This window comes from Quercus suber, unplaced genomic scaffold, assembly GCF_002906115.3.
Source record: "Quercus suber isolate HL8 unplaced genomic scaffold, Cork oak 2.0 scaffold_749, whole genome shotgun sequence".
NCBI lineage: Eukaryota > Viridiplantae > Streptophyta > Magnoliopsida > Fagales > Fagaceae > Quercus > Quercus suber.
This window is the reverse complement of record NW_027070185.1, coordinates 300,327-323,119: the sequence shown is the minus strand read 5'-3', so window position 1 is coordinate 323,119 and position 22,793 is coordinate 300,327. Positions and strand designations below refer to the sequence as shown.

Here is a 22,793-nt window from a genome sequence, read left to right as displayed (position 1 = left end):
CTGGTGAATTTCTCAGCTTCATTAGTTGGCACCATCTGTGGGGACGTGAGAAGGAAGCAGTCAGATGTTGCTTCATCCCTGAGACAGAAGGGTTTCATGGTGCTCACTCGCTCCATGGCAACAACCAACGACATCCAAGGAGAGGAACTACCTACGACCGCACTCGAAAGACAGGTTCGGACCCTCACTGCGGCCGTGGAGCGTCTCACCAAACAAAATCATGACTTAGAAGAATAGTTGCGTCAAAGAAACACAACACCCCAGAACTGGAGGGAGGATCAGGAAGGTACCAGCGCCATGCAAAGAGACCGAGAAGGGCCTGAAGGGAGCAATGCCCCAAGCAGGCCAGAATGACAGAACACGAGCCTCCCATCCCTCATGGATGCGACTCCTCTGCCTATGTTCGCGGAGATGCAGGCGATGAAAGAACAGATGGAAGTCATGATGAACGCCCTAAAGGGATGAGTGTCCAACAACCTGGACGACCTAGTGAACCGGACTGACTCTCCGTTCACCGGCCCCGTCAATTCCTTCCCCCTACCACACAAGTTCCGGATGCCACAAATAGAGAGCTATGATGGGGTCAAGGATCCCCTAGACCACCTGGAGACATTCAAGACCTTGATGCATCTACCAAATGAAATCATGTGTAGGGCCTTCCCAACCACACTGAAGGGTCCCGCGAGGATTTGGTTCAGTCGGCTGGCGCCGAACTCCATCAGCACTTTCAAAGAATTAAGCGCTCAGTTCACCTCGCACTTTATAGGAGGACATAGGTACAAGAAGTCCACAGCATGCTTAATGAGCATCAGGCAGAGAGAAGATGAGACACTAAGATCTTACATAACCCGTTTCAATAAGGAAGCGCTCTCGATTGATGAAGCCGACGACAAAATACTGGTGGCGGCTTTCATGAATGGGTTGCGGAAGGGCAAGTTTTTGTTTTCACTATACAAAAACGACCCCAAAACCATGTCAGAGGTACTCTACAGGGCCACCAAGTACATGAACGCGGAAGACGCGCTACTTGCATGGGAGGAAAGGCCCAGGAAAAGGGAACGCCAGGTGGACGTGCGTCAGGATCAAGGACAGAAAAGACCAAGGATAGGAGACAGAAGGGACGAAAGGCGCCCTAAGCCCTCGGGCGGAAGGTTCACAAGTTTCACCCCTCTGAACGCCCTGATTGACCAAGTTTTGATGCAAATCAAAGACGAGGAGACACTGACATTCCCGGGAAAACTAAAAAGCTACCCAAGCAAACGGCCGCAAGACAAATATTGTCGTTTCCACCGAGATCATGGCCACGACGTAGCCGATTGCTACGACCTAAAGCAGCAGATTGAAGCCCTCATTAGATAAGGGAAGTTGTAGAAGTTCGTCAACAAAGAGAGAGCGGATCACAATCGCCAAGAGCCGGCCCCCCGACGGGATAACGAGCGTCCTAGACCCCTCATCAGAGACATAAGGATGATAGTGGGAGGGACCGTGGCTACCGGTTCTTCCAAAAAAGCTCGAAAAACGTACCTCAGATCGGTCCTAAACGTCCATCTAACAGGCTCTAGGCCTAATACCACACGGGTGGAGAGCCCTATCATTGGATTCACCGAAGAAGACGCAAGGAGGCTCCATGATTTGCATGACAACGCACTGGTCGTCAGCATACGTGTGGGGGACTACAACGTCCACCGAATACTAATCGACAACGGTAGCTCAGCAGACATTCTATACTATCCAGCATTCCAGCAAATGGGGATAGATAGAGCATGATTGATGCCGGCGAGTGCTCCACTTGTCGGTTTCGAAGGGACAAGGGTATTCCCAATAGGCTCCATCACACTCCCTGTAACGGTGAGCGATTACCCGCAAGAACTCACTAGGAATGTAATGTTCCTCGTGGTAGACTGCTTCTCCGCTTACAATGGTATTCTCGGACGGCCCACACTTAACTCATGGAAAGCAGCAACATCAACATACCACCTAATGATCAAGTTCCCAATGGACTATGGGATTGGGGAATTGCGAGGAAATTAGGCAACCGCCCGAGAATGCTACATCGCCATGCTAGAAATGGAAGATTATCATCAGACAATGTGCATAGAAGAGCAGCGGACGGTCGCAGAACCGGTCAAAGAGCTGGAGGAGATAACGCTCAATGAATCAAAACCAGAGCAGACGACCAGAATAGGAACATTGGTCTGCCAGCCTGTGCGCCAGGCCCTCATAACATTCCTCAGGTGGAATCAAGACGTTTTCGCATGGAACCACGAAGACATTCTCGGGATCGATCCCTCTGTCATAGTACAAAGCTGAACGTGAACCCTTCAACCCCACCCGTCCGGTAGAAAAAGCGAGTGTTCGCTCCTGAACAGGACAGAGCAATAGTGCAAGAGGTCAGAAAACTACTCGAGGCGGGTTTCATTAGGGAAGTATATTACCCGGAGTGGTTGGCGAACGTGGTCATGGTCAAGAAGGCTAGTGGAAAGTGGCGAATGTGTGTCGACTTCACGGACCTTAACAAAGCATGCCCAAAGGACAGCTACCCCCTCCCGCGGATAGATGCGCTGGTCGACTCCACGGCCAGGCACCAGCTCCTAAGTTTCATGGATGCCTTCTCAGGCTATAATCAGATCAAGATGGAGGAATCTGATCAGGAGAAAACGTCCTTCGTCACCAGCCAAGGCCTCTTTTGCTATAAGGTGATGTCATTCGGACTCAAAAACGCTGGGGCAACGTACCAAAGGTTAATGGACAAAATGTTCGCACACCAGATAGGAAGGAACGTACAGGTCTACGTCAACCTCGAAAAAGATCACCTGAGCGACCTCCAGGAGACATTCGATACCCTACGGTCATACAACATGAAACTGAATCCGGGCAAGTGCATATTCGGAGTAACAGCGGGAAAATTCTTGGGTTTTATGGTGTCCCAAAGAGGAATAGAGGTTAATCCAGAGAAGATACGGGCCATCATGGAGCTGGAACCGCCAAGGACAGTAAAAGACGTACAGAGCTTGAACGGCAAAATTGCTGCTTTGAATAGGTTCGTCTCAAAAGCAACGGACAGGTGTCTACCGTTCTTCCGCGTCCTAAAGAAATCATTCGAGTGGACGGATGAGTGCCAGAAGGCATTTGAAGATCTGAAGAAATACCTCGTCTCGCCACCTTTGCTCAGCCCGTCCAAGCCAAGAGAAGACCTCTACTTATACCTAACAGCTTCGCAGGTGGCAGTAAGCGCGGCCCTAGTAAGAGAAGAGGAAGGAACTTAACGACCCGTCTATTTCATAAGCAGGGGATTCCGGGGGGCTGAAGAAAGGTACCCCCATATGGAAAAGCTCGCCTTCGCGCTGATAACCGCAGCCCGAAAACTGAAACGTACTTCCAAGCCCACAGCATCATCGTCCTGACAAATCAACCCCTAAAAAGAGCAATGAGCAGCCCCGAAGCAGCCGGAGGAATGGTCCTATGGGCGATAGAGCTGAGCGAATTTGACATACATTACCGACCGCGAACCGCAATAAAGGGCCAAGTAGTGGCGGACTTCATCGCCGAATACACGCAAACGGAGTAGCAGGAGCCACAAGCCCTCAGACAATGGAACATCCACACGGATGGATCATCAAACAGGCAAGCTGGAGGCGCCGGGGTGGTAATTCAAACCCCTGACGGAGATAAAATCGAATGTATGATTCGGCTGGACTTCCCGACAACCAATAATAAGGCCGAATATGAGGCATTGGTGGCAGGATTAGACCTGGCGAAAGCAGCAGGCGCCAAGGCCATGGTTGTACATTGCGATTCGCAGGTAATAGTCAGTTAGATTAGCGGCGCCTATGAGTGTAGGGGGAAAAGATGAAGAAATACTTGGAAGAGGTCAGGAGACGGATCGACACCCTCCAGGTCACATTCGTCCAAATCCCAAGGGAGGAGAACGAATGTGCTGACCGGCTCGTGAAAGCCGCCTCCGCAGAGGTCATGATGGCCCCCGATCAGGTATTGTCGTTCATCCAGAATTCCTCAATCATTAATAGTAGGGCAGAAGTGCAGGAAGTAAACCCATAATACAATTAGACTATGCCACTAACGGCCTACCTGAAGGAAGGCACGCTCCCAGACAACAAAGACGCAGCAAGAAAACTGAAAGTCCGGGCTTCGCGATTCATAATAATCAATGACGTCTTACACAAGAAGGGATTCTCACGACCATACCTAAGATGTTTGGGCCACGAGGAAGTAGACTATGTAATGAGAGAGGTCCATGAGGGTATCTGTAGAAACCATTTGGGGGCGCGGTCTTTAGTACACAAACTGATCCGGGCAGGATACTATTGGTCTACAATGCAGAAGGACGCATAAGCCTACGTCAAGACTTGCGACAAATGTCAAAAGTTTGGTAACCTAATTAGGCAACCAACCGAAGAACTGACACCCATGGGGGCTAGACATCATGGACCCTCTCCCGACGGCTGCGCGACAGCTGAAATTTCTGGTGGTAGGGATCGACTACTTCACTAAGTGGGTGGAGGCAGAAGCTCTGGCGACTATCACGGAGAAAAGCATCAGGAGTTTCGTATGGAGAAATATCATATGCAGATTCGGGATACCAAGGGTACTCATCTCCGATAACGGAAAACAGTTTGACAACAAGGCATTCCAAGATTTTTGCTCGGAATTAGGCATTAGAAATCACTACTCATCACCCGCACATCTGCAGGCGAATGGGCAAGTTAAAGTCACGAACCGGTCCCTGCTCAAAATCATTAAGACCCGGCTCGAGGGGGCAAAAGGTATCTGGCCCGATGAGTTACCAAGTATCTTGTGGGCATATCGCACAACGGCAAGAACACCCACGGGAGAAACACCATTCAGGCTAGCATACGGGAGCGAGGCTATCATTCCAGCAGAGATAAGGCTTGCAAGTTATCGAGTGGAGAGCTACAATGAAGACAAGAACGAAGGGGCTTTGCGGCTACAGCTAGACCTAGTCGACGAAGTCCGGGCTACAGCTGAACAAAGGATGGCCCGATACCAAAACCTCATGGCAAAATACTACAACTCCAAAGTCAGACACAGAGACTTTCAGATCGGGGACCTTGTGCTACGGAAGGTAATGGGAGCGGCTAAAGATCCTTTATAGGGAAAACTTGGCCCAAACTGGGAAGGACCTTACAAGATCTCGTCTTGGCAGAGGAAGGGGACCTACCACCTCGAAACCATGGACGGGCAAAAATTGCAACACCCATGGAACACAGAGCACCTACGGAGATACTACCAATAAAGACGACATAAAAGGGCATCAACCCCTCCAACTTTCTAGTTTATTTCTAAAGTTTTCAGTAATTTTGCTTTGAACAACTATTTCCATTTATTTTTCTTTACCTTTTGCTTTAAACAAATCTTTCTACTAGTGCTTTTTTAGAGCCCAAGGGGGCAAGCACCTTTTTTCCTATAAAAATTTCTTTCAGACTCTACTAAATTTTTCCTGCTTAATCTAGTTAATTCAATATTAGACGGTTAAAAAGATTGTCCACATGATGGACGGATCATCCCAAGAGGATGAAGACCTTAAAGTCCAGATAATGGACAGACCAGTAAGATTGTCCACATGATGGACGGATCATCCCAAGAGGATGAAAACCTTAAAGTCCAGATAATGGACGGACCAGTAAGATTGTCCACATAATGGACGGATCATCCCAAGAGGATGAAAACCTTAAAGTCCAGATAATGGACGGACCAGTAAGATTGTCTACATGATGGACGGATCATCCCAAAAGGATGAAAAACCTTAAGTCCAGATAGTGGACGGACCAGTAATATTGTCCACATGATGGACGGATCATCCAAAAAGGATGGTAGCTACTAAGTCCAGATAATGGACGGACAAGTAATAGCGTCCATAAGTGGACGGATCATCCTAAATGGATGGTAACTACTAAGTCCACATAATGGACGGACCCAGAATAACGTCCGCAAGTTGGACGGATCATCCAAAAAGGATGGAATGTGCTAAGTCTACACAATGGACGGGCTCAAAAATAACAACCACAAGATGAATGGGTCATCTCAAAGGGTGATAGCACTTAGAATTCAGGTTAAACCCACGTACTAAACGGACCATTCTAAAACAAATGGTATTTCTATAAGTCCCACAAATCATCTTAAGGGATGACGACCCTTGGTTAAACGATTAGTGAATGGAGGAATCGTATAAACGGAACGGAGTTCATTTTAACATGAAATATGCTTTAAAATAAAACACATGCATTTCACAAAGATAAAACAAAGGTCAACCGACCTTGCAGAATATAAACATACTGAACGGTCAATGTACATATAAACCCCATAAACATGACGGGTATTAAAAATTGTTCCACACTTGATATAAAAAAAAAAAAAAAAAAAATGATTAATTAGCAAAACTAAATTATTACAAATCAGCTCCTTTCTCTCTTTAGCTGGACGGTCCCCAATGTCCTTAGCCTGGCTGTCTGCAACAGTTTGATCTATAGGAGCTTCGCGGACAGGGACGTTCTCGTTGAAAAGAACATCAGTATCTTCCGACTGAACGGGCTGGACGGTTGACGGCTCGGGGGCAGTGACGGTGACGGTGGATAAGTCTATGTCCGGGTACAACGCCCTCACCTGACAGAGAGCATCGTCGAACCTGTCGTTATAAACAAGACTTAGTTCTGCAATGAGGGCGTCGGAGTCGCGGTACTCGCGTATAGCATCCTCCTTGGCCTGACGGACCTCATTGTCTTTCTCCACCAGGGCTCTCCTCCGTTGAGTGATTCCCTAGATCCTCATAGTCATCGGTGGTAATGATCGACGACAACCTCTCCAGGGCATACTTGGAGTCCTCACGAAGTAAGACGGATGGCTTCTTTTGGCTACCAGACGGACCCGTCATGAGACCCTTGCCCGCACCGTGTTTAGCCAGAGTGACCGACTTATTCCCCTCAGCCATCAAGCCGACGACCAGCTCCAGGGGGACCTTGGGCTGCTTTGGTGGACGGTCACCCTTCGCGGGCAATTTCCTCTTCAAATTCTGCTTGCTGGAGCCCGTCCCCATGGGGTCCGTTCCAGCCTCTTTGTTCTTCGCGGCCTGGAGTCTTATGGCTGCTCGCCTTTTTGCATCCTCCATCTCTGAAAAAGGTAGACGGATTAAGAAATAATAATGATAATGACGGTAAAAACAGGTCATAAGGGTCGACGGACTCACGTAGACGGTTTTGCTTCTCGTACTTTAGTGCCGCCGGGGTTGGCTCGGGCCCGTCACAATACCAGTGGATGGTGTTGAGCTTGACGAGCTTGGCCCACGTCCGCTTCTCGGGCTTTGTCTTTGAAAAAATTCTTTCAAGGAAACTGAATCCTTAAGTGTAATTTGGAGACGCCGTCGAACTGCATCAAAGAGGACAGACGTTAGAAACATTATAAAAATTATTAAGCTGCACGGAGTCATTTACAACGGGCCATACCGGATGGGTTTAAAATGCCCCAAACTATGTCGACGGGCATGAAGTCCGTCTCCCCTGGATGACACATCTAATTGTCTCCTTCTATGAAAAAGTAACGGCTTTTCCAATCTCTATTTGAGTTCGGGGTTTCAAAAATAACTTTCAGGACGGGGCTCCTAGGGACGAAGCTATACATGCCCCTCGACTTGTCTATCTCGTCCGGACGATAGCAATGGAGGAACTCTTTTATCGAAAGCCTTCTCCCACCGTCTGACATGGCTCCATACAGAACCTCCATCGCGATGAAAACTCTCCAGGCATTAGGAGACACCTGGCTGACGGATATACCTAGGTAGTTTAAGAGTTCGCGGTGTAACGAACCTAACGGAAATCTCAGGCCAGCCTTAAGCACTTGTTCGTATACACCTACTCCGTCAACTCCTTCGTAATAGCATTTTTCTGACATGTAGGGTAGACGGAGTGGGATGTGGTCTGGGATTTGGTAGCGGGCCCTAAGGGTGTTAAAATGGCCTTCCTTGATAGTAGATGTGAAGGCGTGTACTGTCCACTCTGGGAGCATGATGAACTCCCTAAGTCCATCAGCTCCCACGACGGACCTAACTATTGGCTCTTCGTCGTTGGCTGAACCCTCTTGTATTTTGATCATCTCCAAGCCCTCATTTGTTGAGGACGAGGAGGATGATGACGGACTACTCTCCTCACTCGGGACATCGTGGTCTTTGGGACCTAACGGGTATACCCCTTCGTAATTCGCCTCGTCACGGACGACCAACTGATTACTCGACGCACTAGACATGGCCTACAGGTAATGACAAAACCTAAGACTCTGACGGGTTTGGAAAGAGCGACGAGCGCATAAAGTGTAAAAAGAAATAAATAAGAGCTAAAATTAAAAGAGGACGGGTAGGAAACAACTCACCAGAAGATCGAAGTAAGCAAGATGTGGCAGGTGACGGGTATGTGAGTGAACAGACTGTTCTCTTACAGGTGTGACGGACTCGCTCTGACAATTTCTTCCAGCAACAAGTGGAAAAATGAGGGGCGGAGGGGTCGATATTTATAAGGGATGTGCACGGAAGATGAAGCGACACCTCGTTCCAAAACAATGACCATTGACAGGATGACACTTGGCACAGCTCATTAATGTGTTAACTCCTGATCCAGCAGTGTACGGATGAAAGTTCACGGACCTAGGTGTCATGGAAACATGATCGAGATTTTAAATCCGTCACCCCATGGGTTCGTTCTCTTATGCGTGACGGACCCATCGGGTGAGGGGGCAACTGAAAGGGAGAAAATACACGCTAGGATGCCTATTGTGATTGTATGGGCCGGCTACAGTCTGCGGACGTAAGGATAGACGAGCCCGTCATTTGCACGGGGCCTTAAGTGGACGGATCTCATGTAGACGGACCTGATACAGACGGAGCAAAGAAAGATAGGCTGGTTGGCCATGGGCCTGTTGGACCCCTTAGTGGGAATATTTTGGCCCATTCTCATAAGGCCCTAAACAGAGTCCTTGCGCTACTTGGACTCTAGAAATCTCATATATTTGGTAAAGATCTTCCCTATAAGGAGAAGATCTGTCCACCACGTTTCGGACTCTAAAAAGGAGGACTCCTACAAGGAAAAGACTTGGATGCCAAGTCTAAGAGGAAAAACTTTCGACTACTATAAAATCCCCAATACTCTCATCAATAGAGGTACGCATTATTTTACCCTCTCTAGCACTCTAGAGTTGTGAGAATACTTTCTGACTTGACCTTCGGAGGGTATTTGGCTGGCACCACACCGGTGCCCTTTGATAGGTTTTCTCCTTTGTTTAGTGTAGGTTAACATACGAGCGTGAAGGCATTGTGTGACTCACTGGTGAATTTCTCAACTTCATCAATAGCAAAATAATTTTTAAATGTGTAAATAGTACCGTGGGACCCATTTTTAATATTTTTTAATGCATGAACAGTGCTACTACAATGTGTGAACAATGCGCTACAATGCGTGAATAATGATAAATGTCTCCTGCATAGTGATTTTACTGTTCATGCGTTAAAAAAAAAAAAAGTACCAAAACGTGAAAGAAGAAACGCACTGCAACTTTCAGTGCTATTCAAACTGGCACATTACATTACTCTATGGAGACCCAGACTTCTTCATGGCTCTCAAGGTGCACAGTTTTAACCGGCTTTTGTATGTTATGAGTTATGTGATATTAAAATCGGGTTTTAACTCCCCTGTGTATGTTTCAGCCCTATCTTTCTCACAAAAAAAAAAAAAAAAAAAAAAAAAAAGATCCACAGTTTTAATGTCGCCTGTTGCAGAAGATAAAATACAAGAGAGGGGTAGCACTCACTGTCTTTTCCATTCCCTTGGTCTCTAGCTCCAAAATCTGCTATTGTTGATAATATATTTTCATTTTTAACCCGACCAAAATAACGTTAATGAAAAATTGTACTATTTGGCTACTACAAATTTAACAGTATTTGTCGGTGCCAACTGTAGAACTTAAAGCCTGATGTGACAAACCATACACAAAGACGTAACCTGATCATGATGGAAGGGGAACTTAACCAAAAGCAATCAATTCGGTCATTTTTTTTTTTTTCCATTTTTTAAAAATAGACTTAGAGGGTGTTTGGATTGGCTTGATTTCAGTTATATAACTTAAAAACCTTAACTCAAAACTTAAATTCGTGGAACCCACCAATTGAAATATTGTTGGTTTAATTTCCAGCATTTGTTTCCAGTTCTCATATCTCAAAATTTTGAGTTTTGAGAATGAGAAATGAGAACTCCTCAAAAGCTATTTTTAGTTTTTGAAATATGAGTTTTGTGGCATTTTTCATAAATAATTGCAAATGTGTGGGACCCTCTTCAGTGTATGGTCACATCATCCTTAAAGCCGTTGGCCTTTGTTTTCCTCTCTTCTCTTTACTCCTCTGACTTCTCCATTTACTCAATTTATATCTTCTCCATTTTTACTCCTACTCCTTCTCCATTTACTACTTCTCCATTGACACCTCTCACCAACCTCTACCAACATACCATTATTTCAAACTTTTGCCTTTTCTTTTATTGCTCAGGCCTCTCACTTGTTCCATTTTTTCACAAGCTACTCTTAACCCAGCACAAAGCAAGAGGAAGAAGAAGGAGTCCTAGCCAAAAACATGCACACCTCAACACATCCAATACCGGCACCGACACTAGTTGAGAATCCAACCTCTACCCAGGTGACTGCATTTTCTCTCTCTCCCTCCGTAACCCACCTTGCTCTGTTTTGCGTTTCTCTAAATTTAAATGTTTGTATTTCAAAGTTTTTGTTCAGATGCTTTCTTTTGATTTTGTTTGTGTTTCATTGTTTTTTTTTTTTTCAATTTCTCTAAACATTTATGGGTTTTGTAAAATAATGAAATTTGTGTCTGATGAGTTTTGTAAAAAATTTGGGGGCAAAGTAAGAAGGGGAAATCAGACACAACAGAGGCCTAGAGTTGAAAAGGAAAGGACAAACCCGTAGGGTTTGGGCACAACAGTGGATATGATTGGCCTAGAAGACACGAAGAAAGGGGTTTGATGGAGATGGGTTTCAACTAAAATTTGGGGATTTAAGGGTTCTTTCAGGACAGAGGAAATGAGCAAACGAAATCCACCATAGCCCATAAAGCAGAGAAAGAAAAGGAACACCCAGTTGGCTGTTTGCAGGCGATGGGTCTTAATGATATGGAGGCAGAAGTTTAGAGAAGGAAAAGGAAAATAAAAACCACAAACCCTTCTCTTACATTCGATGTGTGTGTGTGTGTGTCTATGGAGATGACAAAACAGTGTTTTGGGTAAGGAGAGAGAAGAGAACATGCGCAAGAGAAAACCAACATTCTGACCTGTGCAGGCAGTGGGCTCCACCAAAAAGTGAAAAAATTGAGTACTGAGATATGGGGCACGGTTTTGAGATATTGGAGCCAAACAATTTTTTTCAGTTTTGGGTTTTGAGTGAGATAGAGTTTTGAGAAATGAGTTATGTGTTTTGAGTTTTGAGTTTTGAGTTTTGAGTTTTGAGATACTTCCTATCCAAACACCCTCTTAATGTCTTCCTATAGTAATTTGGCATGGGCAAGTTAGCTTCTTGCCTTATGATGTGGACGCCCTCACAAAATATCATAAAGAGTTAACTGTCTTTCACATTCCATTGGACCCCAACTTCCCAAGTTGTTGCAATTTTCACTGTATAATTTATGGTCCGTTTGGAGAGAGAGAGAGAGAGAGAGAGAGTAAAGTAGATTTAGTTCAAAATTAGCTTATTTTTAGCCAACTCTACTCTACTTCTCTCCACTTCCCCTCCTTCCCCCCTCCGTCCAAATGGGCCATTAGACTCATATGAAAATGAAGTTTACTTGTTAGCTTGAACTTTTAAATGTGATGATTTCGACCCATATTAAAATGAAGTTTGCTTGTTAGCATAAACTTTAAATGTGACCATTAAGAGTGCTAACATGTAATCAATAATCCTATGCATATGCACGGTATGGATACATTTAAGAAAATAATCATAAATATATGCATGTTAAAATTCTAGCCTAACTTTGAATGCTATTGGTGGTCATTTTTATTTTTTTGTCAACTCTTTATAAAGGTCTTACTAGGATTTTATTTGGTAGAGTATGTTGATTGTTCATCATTGATCGTTTTATTTCTGAAAAATTTAAAATATTTTGTAATTTCTTGACTTAATTTTTGTTATTAGGGTCCAATAAATTTATTTCATGTTTACATATTTCAAATAGGATATGAACAACTAAATCTTTGGAACATGGTAAACTTTTGCATTGAAGTTTATATTTGAACTAATAATAAGCTTTTGTAAGAAAATATGGATTATTTTTAAGTGGATCATTTGTGGTTTCAAATAAGATTTTAATAGAATGAGTTGGAAGTAATTTTAAGGACTTAAAATGGTTTTATAGAGTTTTTAAGCAAGACAGGTCTGGAGGTTCAATGAAGCAATGTTGGCAAAACAGGTCTGGAGGTTGATTCATGATAGGGAGTCTCTATTTTATAGAGTTTTTAAGGCGAAGTACTTCCCAAATTGTTCTATATATGAAGCAAAATCGACTTTTGGATCTTTTGCTTGGAAAAGCATTCTTTGGTCAAGAAATCTGATCAGCAGAGGAGCAAGGTGGAGGGTGGGTGATGGTGAGACCATTCGAGGCTGGTGAACACAACATATGGAAAAATTGCTACCCATAAATCTGTCCTACTCCCTAACGCCACAATAAGTTCTTTGATTAATCAAGATTCGGGTTGGTGGAATATCCACCTCATTGACCGTTGCTTTTACCGCCCTGAGGCTGCTCACATTAAAGCTCTGCCCCTTTGCTTTACCCCACAAGAGGATCTTTTGATTTGGCCCTTGGAAAAATTCGGTAATTATTTAGTTAAGTCGGGTTACTATCCTCTTCATGAATGGCAAGACTTGGATGGTTTTCGGGGTCAGGTATCAGATGTGCAGAAAAGGTTTTGGAAAAGCATTTGGAGGATAAAAGTGTCAGGTAAGATAAAGCACTTTATTTGGAAGGCTTGCTCAAACTCTTTGCCAACCAAATAAAACTTGATGCGGAGGAAGGTTCTCCAAGATTCAGTGTGCCATCTCTGTGCCAGGGAGTCAGAGGATGTTTTCCATGCATTGTGGGGTTGTGAAAATTTACATCCAGTCTGGGATTCGGACTTTGGTTGGGTGGATAGGTCTCGAATAACCTTGAATTCTTTTTCTAATGTCTTGAATCTGATTTAAGAACGACCTCTCTTAGTAGCTTTGTTTGCGACTACGGCATGGTCCATTTGGTTTCATCGAAACAAGACTTGGTTACAACAATCCTCGTTACTGCTAGAAAAAATCTCGGGTTTCGCTAAGGATTATGTTCGGGTTTTTGCTAAGCAGAGCAGAAGCTTCCCCAGCATTCGACAGAAGATTATTAAGAGATGGTGCCCTCCAGACCCAGATCTAGTGAAGGTAAATTTCGATGGGGCTATGTTTAATGAGCGAGATGAGGCTGAAATTGGTGTAATTATTCGTAATCCCAGGGGCGAAGTGATGGCGACACTGTTTTAGAAGATCCAAAAACCTCCTTCTACTGAAATTCTAGAATTACTAGATGCCAAGAGGGCTGTGCATTTCTCCCTTGAAACGGGCTTCAACAAATCTGTCTTTGAGGGAGATTCAGAGTCAATGATCAAATCTCTAAGGCATGGTGGTTATGAAAATTCACTAGGTGGTCATCTCATCAAGGATATCCTTTTCACTGTAAACTCTTTTCAGAGTATTTCTTTCTCTCATGTTGTACGGCAAAGCAATGCAGTTGCACTTGCTTTAGCCCAGAGAGCTAGACATTCATTTCCTTTACTTGTCTGGATGGAGGCTATTCCAACGGACGTTAGCACTTTTGTTTTGTCTGATTTTCCTCGTTGATGAATATATTTCAGCACGTATTTCATTCTAAAATAATAATAATAATAATAAGTTACAGATTTTCCTCTTGGCAGAAAGTCCAAAGGATTTTCCTCCCTCAAGAAGCTGATACCATTGGCAGTATTGCTTTAAGCTCTTTTCTTCCTGAGGATATGTAGATTTGGGCAGCTACAGCAAATGGAAGGTTCAATGTCAGGAGTGCATACATGCTGGCTATGGAGTTAGCTTCAGGGAGTGGGGTTGCATCTGCCTCGGATAACAGCAATATGAGGAAGTTTTGGAAGTACTTATGGAGTATCAACATTCCCCACAAAGTGAAACATTTCGCCTGGTGCGCATGCAAGGAAATTCTACCCACCAAAGAAAACTTGAAGAGAAGGAAAGTAATTGAGAATAGTGGGTGTGATAGTTGCCTAGCTCATGAGGAGACCTCGGGTCACCTCCTTTGGAGTTGTAGCCGTACCCAAGAAATTTGGGCTATTTCGAAACTCTTCCCCAGAAACTATGCTTGGCCTATCTTTTCCTTTTTGGACTTATTGTGGTTCATTGTTATGGTTGAACAATGGGATCAGTTTCGGGTGGAAAAGGTGGTCATGGTGGCCTGGGCCATATGGCAGAACAGAAATGAACATAGAGTGGGGGGTAAGGTAAAGAATGGCAGCATTGTGGTTCATGGAGCAATGGATTATTTGCAAGAGTATCAAGCCTGCTGCATGAAGATGGAAGAGCACAGACCAAGATTGGTTGAGAACTGGTCCCTTCCACCCCCTGGGCATTACAAAATAAATGTTGATGGAGCGGTGTTTAGAGCATAAAAAGCTGCTGGGATTGGGATACTGATTCGTGATGTTGAGGGCAGTGTGGTTGTTGCTTGTAGTAAAAAAATTAATGCTCCTCTTGGTGCTGTGGAGGTGGAAGCCAAAGCTTTGGAGGCAGGTGTTCAGTTTGCAAAAGACTTACTTATCCATGATATTCTCCTGGAGAGTGATTCATTGAACTTGATCAATGCTTTAAAGGAATTGGTCCCTCCCCCCTGCGTCTGTTGCTGCTATAATGTATGGTGTCCCTTCTTCCCTTCATGACTTTCAAAGCGTGGAGTTGTCTCATGTCCGTAGGCTTGGCAATAGGCCAGCCTATCTCTTAGCAATGCATGCTTTGGGCATTGCGGATTTTTCTACTTGAATAGAGGAGAACCTTTGTTTTACTGAACAAGCTCTTCTATATGATGTATTCGTATCCTTTCATGAGCAATATTAATTTTCACAGTCTTCCCATCCAAAAAAAAAAAAAAAAATGTTACACATCTAAGATAAAAACTTTTCTATGGAAATGCTTATGGAACTATCTACCTGTCAACAGCAATCTAGCCCACCGAGGAGTGCCTGTGGAGGATGCTTGCATGCTCTGTTTTGACCCACGGGAATCCATCCTCCATGTCCTAAGGGATTGCATTATAGCAAAGTCCTTCTAGCAACACAGCAACCTCCCTATGGATCCCTATCTCTTCTTCAGTGCAGATTTGCCTACTTGGCTCCATATGAACTGTTGCATCTCGTTTCCTGGCCCCTCCCCTTTGTGTTCTTGGGAAGTTTTCTTTCTTTTAACCATTTGGCAGGTCTAGCTTCAAAGAAACAACTAGATTTTCAAAAACACTCCGATTAGTAACCTCTTCAACGGGAAGTGCTTAACAAGGCTATTGAGCACATCTTCATCGTGTCGAGTAATACACAGACACCAAGGAGAATTATCAAGGAAGTTTCTTGGTCTAAACCTAACTTTGGGTGGGCCAAACTTAACACGGATGGGTCCTCCATGGGCAATCCAGGGGTGGCAGGTGGGGGTGGTATTATCAAGAATCAAAATGGAGATTGGATAAAAGGTTTTTCCAGATCCATTGGTCTTGCCACCAGCGTTACTATGAAACTTAATTTGGGCACTAAGGGATGGGCTCAAGATGTGTATTGAACTGCTACTGCCTGCTATGGTTGCTGAAATTGATGCTCTATTAATTGTTAATATGATATATGGGGTCTTGGCCTATTCTAAACGATTATCTCCTCTTGTTGATGATTGCAGGGCTTTACTCAGCAAAATCCCCCACGTCCAAGTGCAGCATTGCTATAGAGAGACCAATGCAGTGGTTGATGCCCTTGCCAGACACGGGACTACAATGGAGGATAATTTTATCGCTCTAAACTCCCCTCCTACTTATGTTTTAATGCTTTTTATTTCAGGATATTACTAGTCATGTGAATCTAAGGCACTACCATAGCAGTGCCAACACCGGTGTCTAGTCTTTTTGTATTATCCAGTTAACCAAAAAAAAAAAAGTATTACAAATGCTAAGTGTTACATAGATGTAGGGGTGTCCACCAAACTGCATAAACCGCACAAACTGCAAAAACCAAACCAAAATTGCCCACAAAATGGCATAACTGCACCACACCGTATGTAATAGTGCACCGTACCGCACCACACCGTATGGTGCAGTGCAGTTTGTGGTTTTATAATAAGAAAACCACACAAACCTCATCGCACCCTCTCTATATATTAATATATTAATTTATTTTTAATATTAAATATATTAGTAATAGTTTAATAACCCTAGTTTTCCAAAAGAAAAAAGTTTNAATAAAATAAACTGTATCTAAACGAACGGTAAAAAAGAAAATGCAAAAACAGCAGTCGGCAAAAATGCAATGAGAGAAGGGGTGAGTGAGACTGAGAAGAAGAATAAGAAGAAATATCGGTGTGATCTCAAGGTCTGAGGTTGAAGCTTCAACAATAGCTGAGCCAATAAGTACCAAAAACAAAAACAAAAACAAAAACAAAAAAACAAAAAAAAAAAACTCTGAATCAACTAAACTTGTGAAACCGTGATAACCGTCCACAGTTTTTAAATCCGGATGGTTCAACCGCAGTTTGCACGGTTTACTAAGTTTTTCATAAATGTCGGTTTTTGAGGATAAAAAGAACCGTTTTGGTGGATGTCAAAACCATACTTTGTATTGTTTATTGGACATTTTTCTGAATCGGTCCTTGGACATATCTAAATTACCATGAATTTGACTTGTTATTTTCAACAAAATTTGAAAAGTGGTGCACAGCAAAGCCCTCAACCAAAAAAAAAAAAACTGGTGCACAGACCACCACCACCCACCCCCCAAAGCTCCACATCGAAAGAAAAAACAACCACCAAAACACCACCAACCATTTAAAAAACAGCCACCAACCACCAAACCACCACTGATGACCCAATTGACAACCACCATCAACCAAAAATCCAACTTGGTATAACAAAAAAAAAAAAAAAAAAAAAGGAAAAAAAAAAAAGAAGAAGAAAAAGAAGAAGAAGAAGAAGAAGAAGAAGATATACAAACTATTATCATTCAACTTAATCTAATTATATGCTTAGATTGTTTTCTAGCATCATTTTCACAATAGTTGGCACAGGCGGCTATGAAGTCTGAAGCTAAATGCATTATCATATTCAGTGGATGGAAGGTTCATCAAAATATTCAGTGGATGGAAGAATAATTTGCATGGTATTGCTCATTTTGATTCGTATCACCGCATCGATTTGATTAATACTCTTTGGTTGGATGGGTGATACATAGTTAATGAGTAAAAATAATAATATAATTTAAAGCCTACACATGATTGCCATAAATAAAGGTCTTTCAAAATTATTAAAACTACCGAATTCCAAAGCAATGGGATATGTTAGGTTCTAAAGACTTAGGAACTAATATATTTAGAACTCTAATGTGTAATGTTGGTAAACTATGATCAAAACAGTTGTTAATCTTGTTTAAACTTGCTCAAAGTGTGTGCATTGTATGTAAAGTTGGAATTGAGTGGCTGCAGAAGTATTAGTGACTTTTGGCCTAGCTGGATCGATCGAAGCTTATACTCGATCGATCGAATATCAGGCAAAATGTTTTTTTTGCAGAATTCCAACTCAGCCCTGACTCATTAAAATGTTTAAGGTTTTATGTTTTGCCCTAGGTATATAAGGCAAACCCTAGCCATGTTTTAAAGGTTGCTCATATTGCTGTTTGTGTGAATCTCTTGTGAGATCTGAGAGGTGTTTGCCTTCACATAAGCTTAGGATTATCAAGAAGGAGATTTCTTCAAGAGCTTGATGATCATTCAGTTGTTGCTATAAGAGCTTAAAGATACACAAGCAGGAGTGCTTGTACTTGCTGGAGAATCCAAGAAAGGAGAATTCTGTGGTCTCGGAGCTTGCATATGGTCGTGTCAGTAAGTTTTCTACTGGTGGGTAGCAATAGAATGTCAGTGGTCTAAATTCTATTATACAAACTTTGATTCTTTTTATAGTGGATTCAGGTTTATCTTGAGGATAGCTAGGTTAAATCCTCCCCAGGTTTTTTACCAGTTTGGTTTTCCTGGGTCATCATATCTTTGTATTCTTTATATTCCGTACTTTACATTGATATGATTATATGATTGTGTTAACCTAGATATGGAATTTGGACTAAGTAATAACTTGGCTTATTAACTAGGTTAATCTGGTTATATTTTAAGGGGTCTAAAAACAAATAGGATACATTATTGTGGTCATCCATTTTTGCAACGAGTAATAAACACTTGCATTAAAATTAAGAAATTAAACTGACACATGGTATAAAATTAGACTTCAATTTTCTCTTAGCTTTGTTCGTATATATGATTAGTGTTTGATGTGCTAAAACACCCAAAATACTATTTTAGCACAAACAACATAAAACCTGCCACCTCTTGTGTGCCAAATCTTCAAAAAAAAAAAAAAAAAAATTGTAGCTTGCTACAAAAATCTTTTACTAGTAGCAGTTGTTGTAGTAAGCTACTAATATTTTATTACCAAAAATAAATTTGGGCTAGCTAGTATGACATGTGTTTTATGGTGTAGATCTTTGAGATTGGTTTGGGATTCTTTAGGTGGTGATGGTGTGATGGTTGTATTGTGACAATGGTTGGCCATGACCGGCAATGTTAATGCGACGGCAAGCGGTGCCGATGAACGTGAGTAGTGGTTGTTTGTTGGGTTTCTATATATTTATTTTGGGTAATTGAAATAAGAAATAGGCATAAATATAGGATTTAATTAAATATGTTGACATGTGGTAGCTTTTTATTGGTAGAACATAAAGTGGAATAGAGAGAGTGGTACAAAAATTTGCATTCACTAATTTGGAGCAATCTTCCTCTTATCCATTATATGGTAATTGAAGAGAACATTCACATGTAATTTTAGTGACATGATCTTTTTAAGGAATTCTATGACTTATTTAAAATAATACACATAAATAGTCATAAAATCTCCATGTGGTGTATTGAAGGAGATTCCTCCAAAACGCTTTGGAGCTAAGCTTTGTCCTTTGAAAGCTCAAATAGTGAGAAATACTATAGCTTGTTTAGACTCCCAATTCTTAATTATAGCTTGATTAATTTTATGCTTAACACACTTGATGCGGAATATAAGTGATTAGCAAATTAATCAATCTAAGCATTCAACACTTGCATGGATGAGCAAATAAGTGCAATGCTAAAATGGAAAGGGCAGTGAGTAAAAAAATAGCAAACTCAAGATAACATGGCAATGTGTTATCGAAGAGGAAAATAGAAGAACTCGGCATAAAAACTTCTCCGTGGCCCTCCAAGCCGAAATGATCCACTAATGAATAAGTTGGACTACAAGGATACCAAAAAGACCATCCAAGTCTAATCCACCCAAAATACTTGAGCCCTCCAAGCTCTAGCTACCAATAGACTTCTCAAAATTTTGTCTTCACTAGCTTCCCAAATCCTGCAATACCGCCTAATTGCATCAACCAAGTCTCATTGGCTATTTTGGCAAATACCCAATGCTTCCCAAGCTCCAAAACTCTCTCTACACTTTGAATAGGTATGGGTTGTGTTTGGTTACAAATCTTCTCTTAAGGTATAACAATGGGAGAAGGAAGGCGAAGAGACTAGTAGCAGTTGTTGTAGTAAGCTGCTACTCATATTTTATTACCAAAAATAAATTTGGGCTAGCTAATATGACATGTGTTTTCTGGTGTAGATCTTTGAGATTGGTTTTGGATTTTTTAGGTGGTGATGGAGTGATGGTTGTATTGTGACAATGGTTGGCCATTACCGACAATGTTAATGCGACGGTAAGCGGCACTGATGAACGTGAGTAGTGGTTGTTTGTTGGGTTTCTGTATATTTATTTTGGGTAATTGAAATAAGAAATAGGCATAAATATAGGATTTAATTAAATATGTTGACATGTGGCAGCTTTTTATTGGTAGAACATAAAGTGGAATAGAGAGAGTGGTACAAAAATTTGCATTCACTAATTTGGAGCAATCTTCCTTTTATCCATTATATGGTAATTGAAGAGAACATTCACATGCAATTTTAGTGACATGATTTTTTTAATGAATTCTATGACTTATTTAAAATAATACACATAAATAGTCATAAAAATCTCCGTGCGATGTATTGAAGGAGATTCCTCCAAAATGCTTTAGAGCTAAGCTTTATCCTTTGAAAGCTCAAATAGTGCGAAATACTATAGCTTGTTTAGATCCCCAATTCTTAATTACGGCTTGATTAATTTTATGCTTAACACACTTGATGCAGAATATAAGTGATTAGCAAATTAATCAATCTAAGCATTCAACAATTGCATGGATGAGCAAATAAGTGCAATGCTAAAGTGGAAAAGGCAATGGGTAAAAAAATAGAAAACTCAAGATAACATGGCAATGTGTTATCAAAGAGGAAAACTGAAGAACTCGGCGTAAAAACTTCTCCGCGGCCTTCCAAGCCGAAATGATCCACTAATGAATAAGTTGGAATACAAGGATACCAAAAAGACCATCCAAGTCTAATCCACCCAAAAGACTTGAGCCCTCTAAGCTCCAGCTACCAACAGACTTCTCGAAATTTTGTCTTCACTAGCTTCCTAGATCTTGCAATACTGCCGATTGCATCAGCTAAGTCTCATCGGCTTATTTTGGCAAATATCCAATGCTTTCCAAGCTCCAAACCACTATCTACACTATGAATAGGTATGGGTTGTATTTGGTTACAAATCTTCTCTCAAGGTATAACAATGGGAGAAGGAAGGAGAAGAGACTACAAGGATTTCTCTCTTGAGGATGAGTAGCTCTCTCTAACAAGGTGGGTGTCGTAGAAACCTTTTTAGGGTTTTCTTCTAAATAGCCTCCTTAAAATTTTGTAGGTAATGAGGTTATATATAGTATGGGTAAAGAAGAGGAAATGTCACATTTAATATCCAGCTAGTCAGTACATCTCGCGAGTCACTCATAAGTTAGCCAAGACGTGAGTTACTCATGAGATATGCTGACTCTTAAACTTCCACATGTGCTCTTCACATGGCCTTTTGCAGGTATTGAGTCATAAGCCAGTCGCGAGATCAACTATTTTTAGCAATCTTCACCAACTTAATACTAAACTCATTACAATTAAGTCCCACAAAATACAAGAAAATAAATTCATGAAATTACAACACTTTTTGTCATGGAATAAAGTCAACATAAGTGTTATGTGAAAAACCATAACTTAACAATCTCCCCCTTTGGCTATTCCGTGACAAAACACCATATAACAGACTCTAGACTTAAATGAGAATTTAGGAATAATGGCAAAGCTCACTCACACCTAAATCTAAAACCTATGATGAACTTGGAACATATATACCTATAACCTGAAACACTTGCACAAAACACATTAGACCCTTAAGGTAAAGCAAGTAAAAAAGGACAAGTAAAATGTAATAAGTAAAATGTGATCAAGTAAACATGATGTGAAACATATGAGTAACTTGATCAAACACCAAACTATCATATGGAAATGACTACAATGATCACTTAGCAAAGCAAATGATCATCCGAACATGCAATCATTAAAGCACAATAGCTAAAGGATGTATGCATGTCCAACACATAAACACAATGTGATGAGAAAAATAAAGCATAAATTCTAAAAATAACTCAAAGCACCATAAAGAAAACAAGAAAACAAACATAATATTAAAAAAAATAAAAAAATAAAAAAATAAAAACAAACAAACAAACAAACAAAAGATGGTTTTATCATAAAAAGTTGTCTTCTCCTCCTTAGTATATGCATCTCCACCATGGAATTTTTCCCCTTACAAATGTGCATGAGTCCAATATACTTTCTAGTATACTCTCATCCTTTTTGACACAAATAGACAAAGGGGCCAATAAGAATGAGGGAAAGAAAATAACATAGGATCAAGGGAAAAAATGCATATGGGGTTTAAGATGAATGAGAAATGAAGCTCAACCAAAAGATAAAACACCTTAAAAACACAATGCTACAAAGTATAAAGTAAACATGACATGCTAAGGATGCTAGAGATCAAAATGATGCAAGAGCATGAAAAAGAACATGGCATGATAAGGGTGACAAGGTATATGCAAGAGGTGGCTACGTACATGACATGAGAAATGCACGTGTGGGGCAAGGTGTGTAAAATACCAACTAATAAACCTAACATGTTTCTAATGAGGAAACATGAACATCCCCAAAGTTTGGTACTCATCAAAGTCCAAACGAGTGAGAAAATGCCTAAGAGACATTTCATCAAACACTTAGTGTGCACACTAACACCCTATATATAATAAAATGCATGAACATGGTGAAATCTATCCTTAATACATGTTCTTATTGCCATAAGGGGGCCAACATCCAGATTAAATCATTAAAAGAAACAAATCTCATACAAAAAATTTGACAAAAATTAAGGTTTCCAACCCCCATTTGAGAAAATCCCAACTATAAACACAAACCCCCCCCCCCCCCCCCCCCCCCAAAAA

General features: G+C 41.6%; 1 protein-coding gene across 1 annotated transcript; it reads left to right on the top strand.

The window, feature by feature from the left end:
* Nucleotides 1-555: 555 nt before the first annotated feature.
* LOC136064727 (uncharacterized) lies at nt 556-1,359 on the top strand. Its single transcript, XM_065766821.1, has one exon. It carries the CDS (start codon nt 556-558, stop codon nt 1,357-1,359), a length of 804 nt encoding a protein of 267 aa, XP_065622893.1.
* Nucleotides 1,360-22,793: the final 21,434 nt, after the last annotated feature.